Source organism: Mastigoproctus giganteus, chromosome 4 (genome assembly GCF_048544385.1).
Source record: "Mastigoproctus giganteus isolate SK-2022 chromosome 4, ASM4854438v1, whole genome shotgun sequence".
Taxonomy (NCBI): domain Eukaryota; kingdom Metazoa; phylum Arthropoda; class Arachnida; order Uropygi; family Thelyphonidae; genus Mastigoproctus; species Mastigoproctus giganteus.
In genome coordinates, this window is record NC_143578.1 from 144,879,098 (window position 1) to 144,901,149 (window position 22,052).

The window sequence follows — 22,052 nt, forward strand, 5'->3', positions numbered from 1 at the left end:
CACTTTTAAGCAAGCTATATGAATGGCTCCTTCATAGACGGATCCAACCGTACTACTCCACTACCAACCTTCCTTGAGGCAAAAACCAATTCGGATTCAAGCCGGGTCACTCAACTGTCGATGCGATGAGAAACCTACTCATATCAGCCAACAGAAGTACTTTCTCGCTAATGCAGTGATTTTGCTCAGGCGTTCGACTCACTTTGGTAGCTGAGTGTCCTGGGCAGGCTCAGAATGGTGCAGGTCCCAAGCAACCTTTACAATAATATCAAAACCTACCTCTCACACCGAAAAATAGAAGAGAAAGTACCATACTAGCAAATCAGCAGGAACATCCACAGGGGATGCCCCCAGGGTTCCATTCTCTGACCACTGCTGTGGAATATAGCATTTGATGACTTTCTGAACACCGGCCTTGGGGAGGTGATAACCCAGGCATTTGCAGTTCTATTAAATTCTCACTGTGACAGCAGATAATAGGGCACAACTTGAGACTCGAGCAAATCAAGCTCTACATACTCTACAGCGGTGGGCTACGGAGCACTTTCTGCAGATCTCGCCCAAAATTACTTCCATCTTGTCTCTTCCCACTGCAAATTAAAATAGATCATGCTACAATCAAATTTGCTCAACAAATGAAATACCTCAGAATCATTTTTGACAGCAAGCTCACATTCCAACCACATCTCAGGACCAAGATTAGGAACTATTCGGCCCCGCCTCTCTACTACAAGACCACTTTTCTCCCAGCCATCACATATCCCATACCAATATAGTACCATAGAACCAGACTGGCCACCAACAAAAGAATTCTGGACTTGACACAACAAATAATATTGCTCAAAATCACCTGAGCCTGCAATACTGTGAGCGTAGGCGCTCCAGGTTCTTACTGGATCCTTACCACTAGATCTCAAAGTGGTCAGATGCGGACTACTATACTACCTGTCACAAGGAATCTTTGTGACCTACTCAGGCTTTGATTGAACCCACAAACACTAAAAATGGAAAAAGCTCTGCTCTTGACACACCTAAAACAGGAATGTGTTTAGGTGTGCCAAGTCTTTGGTTGAGTCTGTCCAAAGGGGAAGTAACATGACGCTTCATACCTGATGTAGACAGGCTTTTCCTGAAACTACCTGCATGGTTCACCCAGGCCGGTAGTTGCCACCTACTTATTGACGGGTCACGGCCCCTTCAACAAGAAACTAACATCTCTGGGCCTCCTCCAAGATCCCAACTATTTGTGTGGCGAACCGGCAAACTGGACCCACCCCATGCACGAATATACAAACTATGAGGACCTAATTGCTGTGGGACCAGGAGCATAATCTCTTGGACACAAGCGAAAAAGATAAGAACTTCACCAGATTCACACAGGCACTCTTTGCCAGAACCCATTCTGTGATCAGGAACTAAAGACACAGTGCGCCTTGTTAGCAGACATGAAACTTCGACAACCACCAGACTATGAGCAAATACACCAGCACTGAAACCCAAATTGCCTGATCCAACCAACCTACTTGACCCACACCACAGAAATGATGGGCCCACTGGATGGAAAAGGTTTTGGACCACCCTCCCTGATGACGGGAACAAGATCAATGGACCAGACCCATCCGGGATGCAAAAGACATAATCTGCGAGACGCTCTACCCTGGTCAGGCATCTACCCCATGAACGTGACTGACTTCAACTTACCTGGACAGGCACATGGCCCACGAATGACATGGGGGCACTGGTTCTGACTGTCTCGTTGGACCCGTGTCTTTTCCCCACGTTGAAAGCAGATTTGCTGCAAGTGGGCCAATTGGCGACCCGGGCTGGCCGCTCTTGCTTGGATTGCTTTCCACTCCCCTTCCCTGGTGGGGGGAGGTGACTATCCTCTTGTCTCTTCCCCTCCTTGCCACCCCCATTTTTTCCCTCTGGTGGGGCATGCCCCACTGACACCTTTCCTGTTGACCCCATATTTCTATCTCTCCCCCAGTCTTTAGTCTCCCCCCTACTTTATCTGTACACAAGCAAATGCCCTACACGTCCAAATTACTGTTCGCCAATAATTTTGGTCTTTCCAATCCTAGCACTATCACCCCCATGCGAAAGATCAACTTTTTTTAATTTTTTTTTATAGGTCCTAGCCACTGAAATCTCAGGAAATTAGATGGCAGGACCTGCCAGAGTAAATTTCAAGGCTACTGGATACCTGGTCTGCCTCCAGCGGCTAAATGGCCAGAAGAACAATGGTACATAACACTATACGTATACAATATCCATACACTTTTAAATCTCAGGCCTTTCCAGTGAACTGGAACACCCACAATAAATTCAATGTGGAGATGGGGGAACTCCCTGGTGCCGCTTGACACTAAATACATTTTACTTTACCCGTTACTAGGTAGGTATCCCATGATTTCTGTCCACTCAGTGTATATGCCTACAGAATTACATAAAAGAAAATAATCAATGATAATACTTAACTTTGGTATCATTTAAAAATTTTCCAATTCAACAACTCAATTGGAGCTTGCCATTAAAAATCATTTTAATATTAATTTCTTCTTAAGGTATTTTTCACACTTCTAAAAATTTTACAATTCAAGAGCTGAATGGAGTTTGCCATTATTAATGTAGATATTAATTATTATCGATTAATACTAATTATTTCTTAGCTGACCATAAGAGATAATTACATAATGATTATGTAAAATCTGTTTGAACATGCACCTGTTCAACAAACAATAAATTTTGATGTTTTTTTTTTTTTTTTTTCAAAGTAACTTCTATAACTTAACAGTGCATAATGAATAATAATTTTCTTTCTTATTGTTTCCATAATATTTCAGGAAGGCAGTAGTTCTAGATCACAGTAAATCACCTTGCGAAGAAAACTTCATTCCTGACACTAAGGTATGCCTAACATATATCTACAGGAAAACCATGTTAATTTGAATATCAAGGGGACTTTAAATTATTAAATTTGTATTATTCAAATTATATAAGCAACATTTAAAATTGTGTTGTCAGTATCAATATGCTGTATGTAACAGTTGGCAATAATATATTCTTCATTGCAAAGGTAAAATGGAACAAATATTTTCTGCTGAAAGTAAATACAGTAATAATAATCTAATAATAACAATACTAATACTATAATTAATAATGGTAAATAATTATATCTATAAATAGTTAAAAATAAAATAATTACAGATGTATAAAGAAGTGCATACACATATGTTGATGAAATGTTATGTGATATGTATTTAATGGTAATTTTATGCATAATGGAAAGGAGTTAGCAACAAATAAAATACAGCATAACACAAAATTCATTACTTATTAGCAAGTTTGAGTCAAAATGGGAATGAGAATAAGTAGTTAGAGCAACAGGCCACACAGATCATATTTTTAAAGAAATTTTCTATCTTGCTCTGCCCTTTTTCAGTTTTGTATTTTATAACAAATTTGATGTTTGCCTAGTGCTCCATTATGCTGTTATTACATTCCCAAATTGTGGTATTGACTTAGGTACAGTGAAAGCAGTGCATGCTTATTTAAGGGAGTTATGTTGAGGTTCAAAAGGCAGCTCCTTCTTTTTCTTGTGTACTCTTTCACTCTCCTCCTCTTCTTCTGTGGTACTGCCAGAAGTTGCAGTGATGCAGTCCATAATACTGTTGAAAATACTGTTGAAATTTAATGTCCGATAATACTGTTGAAATTTAATGAAGAATCCATTATAGGTGTTACTGCTCTCAGTCATTGGATATAAAAGTAGGTTGCACACCATCCTCTTTGATGGCACTATTTTTTTAAAATAAATCCAACTTGAGCAAAACCTTTTTTTTTTTTTTTTTTTTATTATTCTGGACTTCACAGAATTCCACCCCCCCTACACACATGGAATCCCCCCACACAGAATTCCATACCAGGAATGGGCCAGAAAAATCGAACCACTGTATTGGAAGTGTGTAATATCACACCTCTGGTGCAATGCTTTCAGGGAGCTATGGATATCCAAGTCCAAGAATTGTAGATAACTAGTTGTGTTGAATGCATGAGTTCCAAATTCATGCTTTTATGATTGTCAGTGGTACACTTATCCATAACCAGAAGGATATTTTTGTTCTGGCTGGCTATGTGCCACTGCTCCATAAGAATCACTGCATATGAAGCATACCAGTCATTGAGGCATTTTTGTGAGATCTGTTATCAGAAGGAGGAGGAGGAAGGAGTAAAAGAGTATCAAAATACTATGTATAAGAGTATAAGGTAAAGATGTACAGCATAATGAAATTCACAAGTTATATACCATAGCAAACATGAATTAACTGCAAAAAGGTCCACCATTTGATACATTATCAGTTAAAATCAGCCTGAGTAGTCAAAGGGCAAAGGTAGTTTGCCCTTTGACTATTCAGGAAGAAACCAAGAAACCAAGTTAAAAGCAGTACAACCTTTACATTGCACATAAAAAAAAAATTGCGGCAGATATTAAAAACATGCTCTACTGTTAGTTTCAGAGTTATTTCTTCAAATGGACAAATCCTTAGCTTTTAAAAGCTATGAATGAATGAATGAATGAAGTAACTGTGGCTTACTTGAAATCTGACCAAAGTAACTTCATTCTGGCCTTTATGCATACTAGATTTCCACGGAACTAATCTACCTGATGTTTCTACCCAATCAGTGCCATACTATCTGATAGTTATTGTTATTTGTTGTTGTTTGGTTTTTAGGAGCATTAGCAACTAAAGCCATATTGCTCTGGGAAATGCGGTGGTCATTCCCTGACCTTTCCGCATCCTCCGTATTTGGTGGTGATGGGCTCGAACCCCCGTCTAATCAAGAAGCGTGTGCTACGCACTGCTGCTCCTTCCCACCTGGCTATGGAGGCACTCATACTATCTGCTAGAGCGGGGTTCTCAACCGGGGGGTGGGGATTTTATAGTTTCAGGGAGGGATTGGGACCACAGATTGACAGACTCAAACCGTTGGAATATTGATCTTTCTACAAACAATTCTACAGATTGTACATAATCTACAGGACATCACACTTTATTGGATGTCACATTTTAAATTAAAAATAAAGATAAATATTTCACTTTTTTATCTGTAGAAATATTCCATTTATAGTTATATTTGACTATTTCTTGTTTTTTATGCACAGATTTTGGAGCCCATCATTAGTGTCAAAAAAAGATGGTATGATGATTCATACATTCAATATGAATTCATATCCGTCATCATCAATAGAGCAGAAAGGCCTCAATGTGTTATTTGTAGCAAATCTTTGTCAAATGATTCTATGAAACCAACAAAGTTGAAGCAACATTTACAGAATGTTCATCCTCAACACAAGGACAAAAGTTTTTTTGAACGTCATGGGAATGCTCTCAAAAAGATTAAGCTGGATTCAACAGGGGCATTCCAAGAAATGAACCACAAGGTTACTGAAGCTTCTTATGTCGTAGCACTGGAGATAGCAAAGCAGAAAAAACCACATACAATTGGGGAAACTTTGATCAAACCTTGTGCTCTCAAAATGGTGGAAATTGTGTTGGGAAATGGATTGGAGAAAAAACTTGCAGCAATTTCACTATCGAATAGTACTGTTCAAAGGAGAATCAGCAACATGGCCATTAACATCAAGGATAAAGTTGTGCAGGAGATCAAGTCTGCAGCATTTGGCTTATTTTCAATTCAGCTTGATGAATCAACTGATGTGGAATCTTGCTCAAAGTTGCTGCTGTTTGCAAGATATGTTCACTCAGGTTCATTTAAAGATGATTTTCTCTTTTGTTCTCCTCTTGAAACAACAACCAAGGCCTCAGATATTTTTGGAAAGGTTTCATCTTTCTTTGAATCAGAAAATCTTTTGTGGGATAATGTCTGTAGGTGCTCTACAAATGGAGCACCAGCTATGTTGGGAACAAAATCTGAATTTCAAGTTAGTGTGAAAAATCGAGCTCCAAAAGTGAAAAGCATTCATTGTATGATCCATCGTCAGGCACTGGCCTCAAAAACACTTCCAGCTCAACTAGGGAAGGTTTTTGGATCAAACAATTCAAATTGTGAATTTTGTGAAAGGAGGAGCTCTCAACTCACGACTTTTCAAGCAGTTATGATTTGACATAGATACAGGCCATCATTTGCTTCTTTATCACACAGATGTAAGATTATTAAGAAATGTAATGTAAGAGTAAGAACACATGCTTGTATACTTGCATGTACACTAATGTATCAGACATGGTATCACACAGATATAAGCAGTGCAGAATTGGAATTTGGGGAGTACAATGTACAGAAAAGACATACAGGACAGGAAGGGAGGAAGGGTTATGCTAATAGTTAAGAAACACATAAAATCTAAGGAAGTGCATCCAATTGATGTTGGTGGACAATGCAGTGTTGAGTCTGTTTGGTGTGAAATAAGCACTGAGAAAGTAAAAATGAGAGTAGGTGTGTGTTATAGGCCTAATGAATCTGATGAGTATAATGAGCAATTGTGTAGAGAAATATAGTGGGCCAGTAAATCAAAATGTCTTATAATGGGAGATTTTAACTTTCCAGATATTGACTGGAACTTGTGGGTTGGTCACTTGCACACTAGTAGGACTTTTGTGGATTTATTGGATGACTGTTTTCTCCAGCAACATGTTTGAGGGGTAACCAGAGGGAGTAATACCCTTGATCTCATTATCAGCAATGATTATTCATGCATTAATAATTTGCAGATAAAGGAACCACTAGGTGACAGTGATCACAGTGTGCTGATGTGGGATTTACTTAAAGATGTAACTACCATCAAGAGTAAAGGGAAGGGTTTTTGTTTTCATAAAGGTGACTACAGTGGTCTCAGACAGTTTTTAAATTCTGTACAGTGGGATCAACTGATGATGTTACCAATGGTGAATTGTAAATGGGAAGCCTTCAGGGACTTAATCTTGAAGGCTACTAGGCTACTACTAGGCCCTGAGTGTAGTACCAACTGTGTGGTATTACACTCAGGGAGGTGAAGAATGAAAGAAATACTGTTCAAGCTTTAGTATGCATCCCATGAATACTGTTCAAGGTTTAGTATGCATCCCATGCAAAAAGCATGGGATGCATATAAATTATCAGGCGACACAGAAGCTTATGCCAGATATAAGCTAGACTGTAATCAAGTCACAAAGGAGGTTAGGCAGGCAAAAGGCAGATTACGAGAAATCTTTGGTAAAGGATGCAAAGAAAAACAGCAAAATGTTCTTTACTTATGTAAACTCTAGAAGGAAGGGAATGAATCAGATTAGTCCACTTAACATAAATGGTTCGACTATTAATGATCCTGCTCAAGTAGCCGATAAACTGAATGAGTATTTTGCATCTACATTCACACATAAGGAATTATTCAAGGAGGGGAATGCCAGAAATTTATCAAACTCTTAACAGGGAGATAAGTGATTTTGTAATAAATGAGAGCAAAGTGGAGGAGAAATTGTTGAAGTCAAACATAAAAAAGGCACCTGGGGCAGAGGGAATCTATCTGGTTATAATGAACGAGGCAGCAAGGGAAGTAAGCAAACTCTTAGCTGTAATTATGAGAGCATCCTTAAAGTCAGGGGAGGTCCCCATGGACTGGAGATGTGTAGATGTATCCCCAGTTCACAAATTGGGTTCAAAGGGTGACACAAATAATTATAGATCTGTTAGTTTAACTTCTGATCTGGGGAAAATAATGGAGTCACTGGTTAAGGAGGTAATACAGGATCACCTAGACAAGACAGCAGTAATAGTTCAGACACAACATGGGTTTGTAAAGTGGAAGTCTTGTTTGACCAATTTGATTGGATACTACAATGTGATTACAAAGGAACTGGATGCAAAAAATAATTTTGATATCATATACTTGGATTTCAGGAAAGCTTTTGATACTGTTGCACATAGAAGACTGCTGTACAAATTGGAGTGGTATGGCATTAAGGCCAAGTTACTGCAATGAATAAAGGGATGGTTGAGTGGGAGATGGCAGAGAGTGGTAGTAAATGGACACTGCTTTTCGTGGACTAATGTTATTAGCGGAATCCCCAAGGTTCGGTGCTGGGCCCATTGTTGTTTTGTGTATTTATCAATGATATTGATGAAGGTATCTCAGGCTTAATCTCCAAGTTTTCAGATGATACAAAGGTTGGCAAGGTTGTTAATGACAGTAAAGACAGTATGCTACTGCAACAGGAAATACAGTAGAAAAGTTATGCAGATGGGCTTAGAAGTGGCAACTGAAGTTTAACATTGACAAATGCAAAGTACTCCATATGGGTAGCAGTAACCCAAGAGAAATGTACCAACTGTGTGGTACTACACTCAGGGAGGTGGAGAATGAAAAAAACCTCAGGGTAGTTGTGCAGTCAGATAAGTATTGCTGAGTAGTGCAGATGGGCTGCCACAACAGGTCATGGAGTTTTGTCAATGATATATAGGAATTTTGCCAGCAGAGACAAGGAGGTGATTATCCCATTGTATAAGGCAGTGACCAGGCCACACCTTGAGGTATACAGGTCTGGAGGCCTCATTTTAGGAAGGATGTAGAGTTGCTAGAACGAGTATAGAGAAGGGCAACAAGATTGGTGAGAGGAACAAAGGGATGCACTTACAAAGAAAGGCTTAAGTCTGCAAGTTGCAGCATCTTGAGACTAGGCACCTGTGAGGTGATATGACCAGGTGTATAAGGCCTTTAATAGTTTGAGTAGGTTCAGTGCTGATGGGATACTTCTGCTTGCTCAGATTAAGAACCTGAGGGGGGGGGGCATAGTTTGAAATTGAGGAAAGATAGTTGTAGAATAGATGTGCAGAAGTTTGCCTTAAGCCAGTGGATAGTTGATTGCTGGAACAGACTTCCATCTAATGTTGTGGAAGTTGATAGCTTAAATAAATTTAAGGCTGAACTAGAAAAACATTTGGAGTGACCGGATGGATGAAATGAGAAGGTTTTTTTTTTTTTTGCTGATGGTGTATAAGCTCACTTTCTTGCATTATATGCCTCAACTAATGCTAATGCTAACTGTTCTGTACTATACTCAGGGTAGTTGAGAATGAAAAAGACCCAGGGGTAATTGTGCAGTCAGATATGGTGTTTTCAGAGCGGTGCAGACAGACTGCTAGAGCAGCTTATGGGGTCTTGTCAATGTTATACAGGAACTTTGCTAGCCGGGATAAGGAGGTGATTATTCCTTTGTATATGGCAATAGTCAGGCCACACCTTGAGTACTGCATACAGGTCTGGAGGCTTCATTTTAGGAAGGATGTAGAGCTGCTAGGACAAGTACAGAGAAGGCCAATCAGATTGGTGAGGGGAACAAAGGAGTGCTCTTGCCAAGAAAGGCTTAAGTTCTGTAAATTGCAGTGTCTGGAGACTAGGCATGTTTAAGGTGACCTGATTGAGATGGATAAGGCTTTGAATGGTTTTACAAGCTCAATGCTAATGGGATTCTCGCTCTTACTCTTGCTCAGATTACACACTTGAGGGGGCATAAATTCAAATTGAGGAAAGACAATTGCAGAACCACTGCGTAGAAATTTGTCTCTAGTCTGTGAGCAGTTGATTGCTGGAACAAAGTTCAATCTGTCATTGTGGAAGTTGATAGGTTAAATAAATTCATGGATGAACTGGACAAACATTTGGATCAAATGGATAGGTGAGTGGAAAGTATGTGTTTTTTTTTTTTTTTTTCTCTGCTGCTGTATAAGATTGCTTTGCTGCATCATATGCCACTACTAATGTTAATGCTAACCCACATGTATATTTCATATTAACTAAACATTTAGTGTGAAGTATACCAGTGTATTTCTTATATTAAAATATACTGAAGATGTAAAGGGGAGGGAATACATCTAATATGTTGGGTGAAAGGCATCATGTGGGAATTAAGAATTAAATTTAGATTAAACAAATTAAAATTGATATCTGGAAAGCTAAAATCCTCCATTATAAGACATTTTGATTTACTGATCCTTTATTTGTCTGTATGTTGTTATATGCCTAATGACATCATCAGTCATTAGGCATATAACACAATTCCACTCTCGTTTTTGTTTCTTGAATGGTCCTGGTGTCACACCAAACTGACTCAATGTTGCAATGGCTACCTATGTCAACTAGATGCACTGTCTTAGATTTTGTGATTCTTAACTAGTTGACATAGGTAGCCATTCCATTCCTCTTGACCTATCTGTACACATTGTACCCCCCATATTCAAATTCTGCATTCCTTGTATCTGAGTGATAGTACATCTCTGACATCCTAACATGTCTGCATTCAAATTAGTCAAATTTATTTACTAATGGTCCTGACATTGGTAAATAAATTAGTGTACATGAAATTATATATGTGCCTATATTTACTTTTAGTTATGTAGCCCATTGTTATGTTAAAAACCACGAAATTGCATTTCAAAAACTAATCAGATAAAAATGTCTGTGTTTAGGAACGTAGTGCTTTTTTTTTTTTTATATATCTTGAACCAGTAATTAATGACTGATATTTTTAAAAACATCTGTGAAGTGCAATGTCACTGATGCAGAATTAAAATCCCCCTGGAGCTAACCATTCCCCACAAAGTGCATCTCATTGCTGTAGCCATGAGTTACACTTGGAAATGAATTTTTAGTTTCTGAAGTGAATTTTTATGATTTTTGCTGGGTAATGCATGATGGAAACATCTGTAAGATGTAATGCTACTATTCTGCTATCTATTTTTGCTGATTGACTGTGTGGCACCTGACAGAATAAAAGAATAAATAAAAATAAACAAACTAAATTATATATAATGTATTTTTTCTAATGTAATATGGAAAAGAATAAAGGAAGAAAAGTACAAAAAGACAGTAAGATATGTATCAATGGCAGTGTATTACCAGCTACACATTACAGAATATAATGAAAGTAAAATGTATAAATTAAGAATATTAGCAGAATGGACAATCCAAGAAAGAATTGAATACAAAGAAAACTGGTACTTTACTATAGCAAAAGCTGGCCATTGAAACAAACTTAGACCCCTCCTAATTTCATGACTAAACTGCACAAAATATCACTACATGAAGGAGCTAAGTACCACAACAACATCCCTAATAATATGAAGCAAAAATAAATTTTAAAAAATTAACCATTGAACCCCATATCATCAGAACCTACAAGATTAGAATGGCCATTGAATTACTGCATTTGAAACACTAAATAAATTGATATATCAATACAGCTGACATGTAGTCTGCACATGTGCAATATATTTGCATAATGATGGTGGCCCTTATGCAGTGAAAAAATTGAAATATAGCAGCTGAAGGAACTCGCAAAACAAATTCAAACCACTAACTGAGATGGTGTAAACTTTTAATGGAGAGAGAAAAGTTAATTATGAACAAGAAAGTAAGAAAGAAATACTAGGATATAATAGTAATAGTTAATAGTTTTCTTTTAGCCAACAACTAGCTGGCTAAAAGAAAACTTCCTACAATCTAATCTAAACCGCTGCAATTTGAATTTATGGACCCTATTTCTGGAATTCTTTAAAACAGTGAAAATTCCGCCTTCATTCATTTTATTAATCCTTCTCAGAGCCTTATAAACCTCAATCAAGTCACCTCTGAGGTGCTTGGTTGACAAGCTCTGTAGCCCACATAATCGGAGTCTTTCCTCACACGGTCATCCTTCTGCCGATCTCACCATTCAAGTTGCCCATCTTCGGACCCTTTCAAGAAGCTCAGTGTCTTTTCAGATGAGTCTCCATATTTGAACACAGTATTCCAAATGTGGTCTTACAATTAAGAGTGAGAGGGGGAGAGGTGGGGAGAATAAACTGAGAGTAAGAATAAGGATGTTGCAGAGGAAATACATTTCAAAATGGATTTAGAAGTTGCCAGCCAGATGAAACAAAATCAGTGCAACCCCCCCCTTCACAATACTTGGTTGGAATACTGTGTTCAAATATGGAGACTCATCTGAAAAGACACTGAGCTTCTTGAAAGGGTCCGAAGATGGGCAACTTGAATCCTTTTCATGAAATAGAGACCTCCAGTAACAGAACCATATGTTGATACCATGCAATATGAAGCACGGTGGGTAGCTGTTTTTTTACCTATTCTTCAAACAAAGAATCAGTAAAAAATAAATATATAAATATTATAAATATAAATAAATATTTATATAAATATAGTAAATAAATAAAATAAATATACAGATTATACAAATAATATATATACAAATATATAAATAATATATATACAAATATATATGCATATAAATATAATAATATACAGTGAACACTAAAATGAAGAAAAACTACAGCCATCAACTGTTAACAGTTAAATGTAAACATTCAATTAGTTTGTTAAAATTGTTTATATGAAGTATAAATAGAAGTCAGTTCAATTATTATGCCAGAAGAGTGGGAAAACAAGCTATATAATTGGAAAAACAGAAAGGCATATATGACGTGACAGATGAGAAATTGTATGGTGTCATGTGAGATGCTACATTGAACTACAAAGGTTTAATTTTACTATTCTATCCCTTTTATTTCCCAGATTATTCAAAGCAAAGTACAGCAGCATAATAAATTTGCTAAAGACAATGCAGAAAATTACAATGATTGCAAATAAGATTCTTTGCCATAACATAATGTATGTGGTTTAGGTGTAAAATATTTTGAATAATGGATAATTTCTATTTCATTAATTATAGGGAGAAGTTTATGTAATGTTCATCAAAATGAATGGGCCTAGAGATTTTACAACGTGGCTACAAGTAGCTAAAGTAAGTACACGGAATCCACAATTGTTACTATCTTTTTGACAGATTCATGATTTGGCTAAATGGTTTTAAAAATTTCAGAGTATAAACCTTCTAATAAATTTGTTTTAACCATGCAAAATATTGAATCATATTGTTATAACAATGAAATTTTGGTCATATTATTACTGGAGATTTGGGTATTGTTATGTATTCTGATCTTAAAGACATTCTATCATATGGTTTTAAATTCAGACATTCCTAAAGTCAACTTTCAACAACAGCAGATGGAAGTTTGTTTCAACAATCAACTAGTAGCTGGCTAAAGGCAAACATTGCACATGTATTCTGCAACCATCCTTCCTCAATTTGAATAAATTCTTCCTCATTTGCATAGTCTGAGCGAGAGCTAGAATCCCATCAGCATTGAGCTTGCCCAATCCGCTCAAAACCGTAAACACTCAATCAGATCACTTCACAGGTGCCTAGTCTCCAGCCTCTGCAATTTGCAGAACTGAAGCATTTCTAGGTAAGAGAACCCTTTTGTTCCTCTCACCAGGCTTGCCCTTCTCTGTACCCATTCCAGCAGCTCCACATCCTTCCTAAAATGAGGCCTCCAAATCTGTATGCAGTACTCAAGATGTAGCATGACCATTGCCTTATACCATAGGATAATTACTTCCTTATCTCTTCTAGCAAAATTCCTGTATATCATTGATAGAATTACATAGCTGTCCTGGCAGCCTGTTTGTACTGCTCAGAGAACTTCATATGTGACTGCAAAACTAACCCCAGGTCCTTTTCATTTTCCACTATCTACCATGACTGTAGTATCACACAGTTGATATGTTACTTTGGTATTACTACCCATATGCATTAACTTGCATTTATCATTTCTCAGCCTATCTGCTTAATTTTTCTAGACCTTGTTGCAGCAGCATACATTCATTACTGTCATTAGCCTGCCAACCTATGGCAATATATCATCTGCAAAAGTGTACATTAAGCCTGATATGCCTTCATTGCTATCATTAATAAATATAGAAAACAACAATGGGCCAGCCTTTAAATGATTGGCAAACTTTTTATTGTTTCTCTTGGATACATTTCATCAAAGCATTTATGAAAATTAGAAATTAAGGAGCGACCAATACCAAACCTTAAGAGACTGCACTTGTTACACCAGTCTACTCTGAAGACTAACCATTTGACAACTCTCAGACTCCTTTCTTTTAGCTAGTTTGTGATCCAGTGTAGTTGGAGTTATTGGTAAAAATGTTTTCTCAATAAGGTCCTAGAATGTTGATGGATTTTACCTTTACAGCTTCCCAACCATTAATTACCCTAAGAGGGAGGGTGCAAGTGTAGTTTTGCCCATATCATTACCTGAGTTGATTGTGTGCCAACTTTCCCCTATCCTAACTCCTCGAATCACTGATAATTTTCAAAATCACTGAAGTAGGTGAAATGGCATCATTTTTTATACCTCATATTTTGAATGCCTTCACAACATGTTGCCCATGATATTGCATTACCTCCAGTAAGCAATGCTTCGCCACTGAGAAGACTAATGCTGCTTATTCTCAGCAGATACCACCACCACCACCCCTGGGTGGTGATATCCGCTGAGAATAAGTAACATTGGGAATAAGTAAAATAGTGAAATATCAGGGCAACTTGTTGCAAAGGCATTCACAATATGAGATATAAAAAACGATGCCATTTCATCTACTTTGGTGGTTTACTATGAACTAAAATGATGTTATGCACTAACTTGTTCAATTACCAAAATGTTTATATTGTTTTATATTTTTTTAATATAAAAATAAAGAATTTCTATATTTAAAAAACATTAAGTGGGGGAAAATGTCATTATAATAATACACTATGTATTCTTTATCATGCGCTTTTTATGCAGGAAAGCTTACTTGTTCAATTACCAAAATGTTTTTATTGATTTATATTTTTTTTTAATATAAAAATAAAGAAGTTCTATATTTAAAAAACATTAAGTGGGAAAACGTCATTAGCATTAGCATTAGCATTAGTAGAGGCATTTGATGCAAGAAAGCAAGCTTATGCAGCATCAGCCAAAAAAAAAAAAAAAAACCACTTCCACTTCACCCCTCTGTTCGTTCAAAATACCTGTCCAGCTGAGCCTTAAACTTATTTAGGCTATCAACTTCCATGACAAGGGATGGAAGTCTGTTCCACCAACCAACCACCCGCTGGCTAAAGGCAAATTTCCGCACGTCTATCCTACATCTGTCTTTCCTCAATTTGAATTTATGCCCTCTCAGGTGATTATTCTGAGCGAGAGGAAGAATCCCATCAGCTTTGAGCATGCTCAAACCATTCAAGGCTTTATACACCTCTATCAGATCACCTCGCTGGTGCCTAGTCTCCAGACACTGTAATTTGCAAAACTTAAGCCTTTCTTCGTAAGAGCACCCCTTTGTTCCATTCACTAATCTTGTTGCCCTTCTCTGTACTCGTTCCAGCAGCTCTACATCCTTCTTGAAATGAGGCCTCCAGACCTGTATACAGTACTCTAGGTGTGGCCTGACCATTGCCTTATACAAGGGAATAATCACCTCCTTATCCCTGCTAGAAAAATTCCTATATATCATTGACAATACACCATGAGCTACTCTTGCAGCCCGTCTGCACTGCTCAGAGAACTTCATATCTGCCTGCACAACCACCCCCAGGTCCCTTTCATTCTCTACCACTGTCAGTGTAGTACCACAGAGTTGATACGTTGCTCTGGGGTTGCTGTTTCCCGTGTGTAGTACTTTACATTTGTCAATGTTAAACTTCATTTGCCACCTCTCAGCCCATCTGCTCAACCTTTCCAGATCCTGTTGCAGCAGCATAGTGTCAGTAGTGTCCTTGACAACCCTGCCTACCTTTGCATCGTCTGCAAACTTCGACCATAAGCTTGATATACCATCATCAATATCATTTATAAATACAGAAAACAATAATGGACCCAACACTGAGCCCTGAGGGACTCCACTAATAACATTAGTCCACGACGAGCAGTGTCCATTGATTACCACTCTTGTCTTCTCCCCCTCAGCCACCCCTTTATCCACAGCAGCAATTTGCCTCCAATGCCACACTGCTCCAATTTGTGCAGCAGTCTTCCATGTGCAACAGTATCAAAAGCCTTTCTAAGATCCAAGTATATAATATCAAAGTTATTCCCTGCATCCAGTTCCTTTGTGACTTCATCGTAGTGTCCAATCAAATTGGTCAGGCAAGACTTTCCCCTAACAAAACCATGCTGTGTCCGAGCTATAACTGAAGTCTTGTCTAAGTGATCCTGCAGTGCTTCTTTAACTAGTGCCTCCATTATTTTTCCTGGAACAGAAGTTAAACTCACAGGTCTATAATTACTTGTGTCAGCCTTTGATCCTCCTTTGTGAATTGGGGTCACATTTGCACATCTCCAGTCTGTGGGTACCTCCCCTGAGTCCAAGGAAGCTCTCATAATTATGGCTAAAGGTTTGCTTACTTCCTTTGCTGCCTCCTTTAATATAACTGGATAGATCCCATCCACCCCAGGTGCCTTTTCTTGTGTTTATCTTCAACAATTTCTCCTCCACTTTACTCTCAGTTATTACAAGATTATCTAGTTTTCTGCCAGAGTTGAATACACCTCTGGCATTCCACCTTGCTGAATAACTCCTCATGCGTGAATGTCGATACAAAATATTCATTTAGTTTGTTAGCTACCTGAGCAGAATCATCAACAGTTGAACCATCGACATCAAGTGGACCAATCTGATTCATCCCCTTCCTTCTAGAGTTTACATAAGTAAAGAACTCTTTGCTGTTTTTCTTTGCATCCCTCACTAAAGATTTCTCATAATCTGCCTTCGCCTGCCTAACCTCCTTTGTAACTTGGTTACAGATCAACTTATATCTATCATAGGCTTCTGTCTCACGTGTTAATTTATATGTATCCCATGCATTTTTCTTCTCTGCCATATGTCTCATTAGTTCATCTGACATCCATTTAGGCCTAAACCTTGAACAATATTTCTTAGTTGGTATGGAAAGCCTAGTAGTTTCCAAGATAAGTTCTTTGAATGCTTCTCATTTTGAATTTGCTGTTGGTAACATCATCAGTTCGTCCCACTGTATAGAATTTAAATACTGTCTCAGACCATCATAGTCGCCTTTACGAAAGCAATAACCCTTCCCTTTACCCCGATGGTAGTTACCTCTTTGAGTAAATCCCACTTCAGCACACTGTGATCATTGCCATCTAGTGGTTCCTCTATCTGCAGATTCTTAATGTATGAAGAATCGCTACTGATAATCAGATCAAGAATATTACTCCCTGTAGTTGCCTCCCGAACATGCTGATGTAGAAAACAATCATCCAATAAATCCACAAAAGCCTTGCTAGTGTGTGAGTGACCAACCCACAAATTCCAGTCAATATCTGGGAAATTAAAATCCCCCATTATAAGACTCTCTGATTTACTGGCCCACTCTATTTCCCTGTTCAGTTTCTTATTATACTCATCAGAGTCGTTAGGCCTATAGCACACTCCTACTCTCAATTTTGATCTCCCAATGCTTGTCACACCAAACTGACTCGACACTGCACTGTCCAGCAATGTCGACTGGCTTCACTTCCTTGGATTTTATGTGTTTGTTAACTAATAGCATAACCCCTCCTCCCTTCCTATCCTGTCTATCCTTTCTGTAGATGTTGTACTCCCCAAATTCCAGTTCTGCATTCCTTATATCTGTGTGACACCACGTCTCTGATATCCCAACAATATCTGCCTTTGATGCTTTGAGCAATCCCTCAAAATTCATCAAATTTATTTACCAAATTCCTAGCATTGGTGTACATGCAAGTATACATTCACCTGTTCTTTTTCTTAGCTACCCTAACACAACCCATTTGTTTACTTGTACCGCAATGACTCCCAGCAGTCTCTGAAATATCCTGCATCTTGTTTTCCAGGCTTCTGCTCATTCCAGTAGAAGCAGTACAAGAATCACTTTCACCTCTGCCAGTGGCTACTGTTAATCTATTAGTCCTTGTATCCCCGCAAGCTAGCAGTTTTCCGACCCACCTAACACTGCCTCGATAGCATCAGAAAATATTCTTGCATCCTTTCTATTTAAGTGTATCCCATCCCTGTAGAAGTATTCCCTTCTGTTAACAAGTACAGACTCTTTCTGGTCTATCAATGCTAATGGGTTTAGTTTGGGGTAAGTGGATGTACATCGGCTGTGCTTGGCTCTTCCTTGGTGGCAGCTGGCAGACTATGTGAATTGAAGAGATGTTTAGTTTTTTATATAATATCATATCATATCGTTCAACAATCCTTCAATAGGGATATGTTCGTGGTTTTTAAGATTTTAATACTTAAAGATTTTATATTACATTAATCGGATTAGTTTGATGTGAGCGTCGGGTTAAGATTTCCTACAATAAAGGTATGATATCAATCTTATATTTAAACAAGTTAAGAGTAATGTAATGCTATCAACAGTTAGCTTACTCAACACACCAAGTTTATTTTAGCTGACTCAGATATATAGCTTCTACACAATCTATTCAGCTCATGGATTTGGTATTCAGTGCATTCAAACCCTAAACTGTTCATTCAGATCTCATTGCAGCCACCCTTTTTCCGGACACTTGCACGAATGAAGTTTTTCGTAGTAAGGGTACTCTTTTCTTCCCTTTACTAACCTCATTGCTCTTCTTTGTAATCATTTCAGCAACCTGAAGAGGATACATTTCAGGGTATGCTACTCAACTCTAGCATACCCTGACTACTGTCATTAACCACCCTGCCAACTTTTGTATCTTCTGCAAACATAGACATTAAGCTGATATCAATATTGAAAACAACAGCAGAGAACCTAGGAACACTGCACAAATAATATTAGTCCAACAAGAACAGTGCCCATTGATAAGAACCATCTCTGTCTTCTCCCGATCAACCATTCTTCTGTCCATAGCAGTAACTTGTCCCTAATGCCACACTGCTTCAATTTGTACAGCAGTCTTTCATGTGGGTATCAAAAGCTTTTCTCATTCCAAGTATATGATGTCAAAATTATTTTCTGTATGCAGTTCCTTTGTTACAGAAGTACAGTATCAATCACATTGGTCAAACAAGATCATCCCTTAACAAATCCATGTTGGGACTGCAGTATTACTCCATTCTTGTCTAGACATCTTGCATTACTTCATTAACCAGTGACTCCATAATTTTCTCTGAATCGAAAGATGCTCTCATAATTATGACAAAAGTTTGCTTACCTCTTTAGTACCTCCCCCCCCCCTTATTATAGTTGGATAAATCCCATAAACTGCTAGTGCCATATTTACCTTTAGCTCCATGTTATAACTCCTGTTTTCAATGTACAAGTTTGTGCAATGGCATCATGTTAGCCTTGAATGGGTTGAGCACGCTGAATTCTGATGGGATGCTTCCACGTGTTCAGATTACGAACCTAAGGGGGCATAAATTCAAATTAAGAAAGGAGAGATGTAGAATAGATGTGGGTAAATTTGCCTTTAGCCAGCAGGTGGTTAATTGCTGGAACAAACTTCCATCTGTCGCTGTGGAAGTTGATAGGTTGAATAAATTTAAGGAGGAACTGGACAGGCATTTGGAGGGAATGGTGTGATTTTTTTTTTTTTTTTTTCCAGTTGCTTTCTTGCATCACATGCCACTACTACTACTACTCAGCAAACTCTAAAATAGCTGAAAATGGCATTGTTTAGGTGTATCTCATATTGTAAATACATTCACAATGAGTTATGATATTGCACTGTCTCGAATAAGTAATGCTTCACTAATGGAGAAGACTATTGTTACTTATTCTTGGTGGATAGCACCACCACCACCCAGATGGTACCGTTTCAAGGCTATTTGGCCTATCTTCAGTGGGTAGGTAGGTACCCTGAGTGTAGATTCAAAATATTTATTCAGTTTGTCAGCAACCTAAAGAGAATCATTTGCCATTCATACCTATTCAGCCAATGTGGTTTATCCCTTTTCTTTTAGTGTTAACATTAGCATTAGTAGAGGCATTTGATGCAAGAAAGCAAGCTTATGCAGCATCAGCCAAAAAAAAAAAAAAAAAACCACTACTTCACCCCTCTGTTCGTTCAAAATACCTGTCCAGCTGAGCCTTAAACTTATTTAGGCTATCAACTTCCACGACAAGGGATGGAAGTCTGTTCCACCAACCAACCACCCGCTGGCTAAAGGCAAATTTTCGCACGTCTATCCTACATCTGTCTTTCCTCAATTTGAATTTATGCCCTCTCAGGTGATTATTCTGAGCAAGAGGAAGAATCCCATCAGCATTGAGTATGCTCAAACCATTCAAGGCTTTATACACCTCTATCAGATCACCTCGCTGGTGCCTAGTCTCCAGACACTGTAATTTGCAAAACTTAAGCCTTTCTTCGTAAGAGCACCCCTTTGTTCCATTCACTAATCTTGTTGCCCTTCTCTGTACTTGTTCCAGCAGCTCTACATCCTTCTTGAAATGAGGCCTCCAGACCTGTATACAGTACTCTAGGTGTGGCCTGACCATTGCCTTATACAAGGGAATAATCACCTCCTTATCCCTGCTAGAAAAATTCCTATATATCATTGACAATACACCATGAGCTACTCTTGCAGCCCGTCTATGCGAAGAATTCTTTGCATTATTAGCTAAAGACTTGCATAATCCATATTAGCTTGCCTAACCCTATTAGTGATATATTTTCAGACTAGTTTGTACTTAATTTTTTCTTTCTCTCCTACTAATTTATAATCATCCCTGAACTTATTTTCTTTATCACTAGTCTTATTATTTCATCTGACATTCTTTTAGATCTAAACCTGGAAGAATATCTCTTAGTTGGTTGGAAAAGCCTAGTAGCTTCTCTGATTACTTTCCTGAAAGCTTACCATTTAGAATTTGCATTGTAACATTATCAGTTGGTCTTACTGGAGGGAATTTGAAAATTGTCAACAACCACGGTGTCACCTTTATGAATTAGAATCCCTTCCCTTTACCCTTCATAATGGTTATATCTTTAAGTAGCTTCCTCTTCAATATATAGTGATAATCCTTTACATGGATATTTTTAATGCATGAAGAATTACTGCTGATAATCAGATAACAAATATTGCTTTCTGCCATTGCCCTCTCTAACATGCTGGTGAAGAAAACAGTCATCCAATAAATCCACACTCTCGATAATGTGTGGGTGACCAACCCACAATTTCCAATGAGTATCTGAAAAGTTAAAATCCAACATAAGACATTCTGATTTATTGGCACAGTCAGTTTGTCTGTATAGTTGCTCATTGTACTTATTTGTACTCAATGTACATCATTTGGCTTATAAGACACTTTCACTTATTTTGTTTTCCCAGTGTTTGTATCATACCAGACTATCTCAACAGTGCACTAGCCACCAATGTAAACTGAGTACACTGCCTTAGGCTCTAAGTGTTTCTTAGCCAAAAGCATAACTCCCCCAGCGCCTCCGTAGCCAGGTGGGAAGGAGCAGCAGTGCGTAGCACACGCTTCTTGATTAGACCGGGGTTCGAGCCTGTCACCACCAAATACGGAAGATGCGGAAAGGTCAGGGAATGACCACCGCATTTCCCGGAGCAATATGGCCTTAGTTGCTAATGCTCCTAAACACCAAAACAAACAAACAAACAAACAAACATAACTCCCCCCCCCTCTCACTCCTCTCCTTTCTATATAAATTGTATTTTCTATATTCAAATTTTGCATCCCTTATGTCTGCATGATCATGACTCCATTAACTCTACAGTGTCCATGTTCAGTACTTCAGATTTGTTTTGCTATACTCTTAGTATTAATGTACATGCAAATATACCTGCACCTATTTATGCTATTTGTAATTTTAACATAGCCCATGTTTGTCTCAAGACCAGGTCTTGTAATCCCCAGCAGACTTTGTAATCTCCAACTCCTCACTTTCCAGTCTTCTGCATGTCCCAATAAAAGCAGTGCAAGAATCACTTTCACCTCTGCCTGCAACTGCTGTTAATATATTAGTTTGTATATCCTCTAAAGCTAGCAGTTTTCCAACCCACCTAACACTGCCTTGATATTGTCAGCAAATATTCCTATACCCCTTCTATTCAAGAAATCTCATCACTGTAAAAACAGTCCCTTTTCTTAACAAGCATAGACCATGCTGAGAAAATTCTATTCCGTAAACTTTGTCCAAAATATCTCTCTTTCTCGGGCCAGCAC

General features: G+C 38.1%; 1 protein-coding gene across 7 annotated transcripts in view; it reads left to right on the forward strand.

The window, feature by feature from the left end:
- Positions 1–22,052, forward strand: part of LOC150087109 (protein O-linked-mannose beta-1,2-N-acetylglucosaminyltransferase 1-like) — a 637,681-nt gene that overhangs the window by 592,410 nt on the left and 23,219 nt on the right. For all 7 annotated transcript variants that reach the window (XM_090372960.1, XM_090372959.1, XM_090372965.1 and 4 more), the window contains 2 exons: positions 2,844–2,907; positions 12,720–12,791. In XM_090372960.1, the coding sequence (XP_090229086.1) occupies positions 2,844–2,907; positions 12,720–12,791 (136 nt within the window). The remainder of the gene's footprint in view (positions 1–2,843; positions 2,908–12,719; positions 12,792–22,052) is intronic.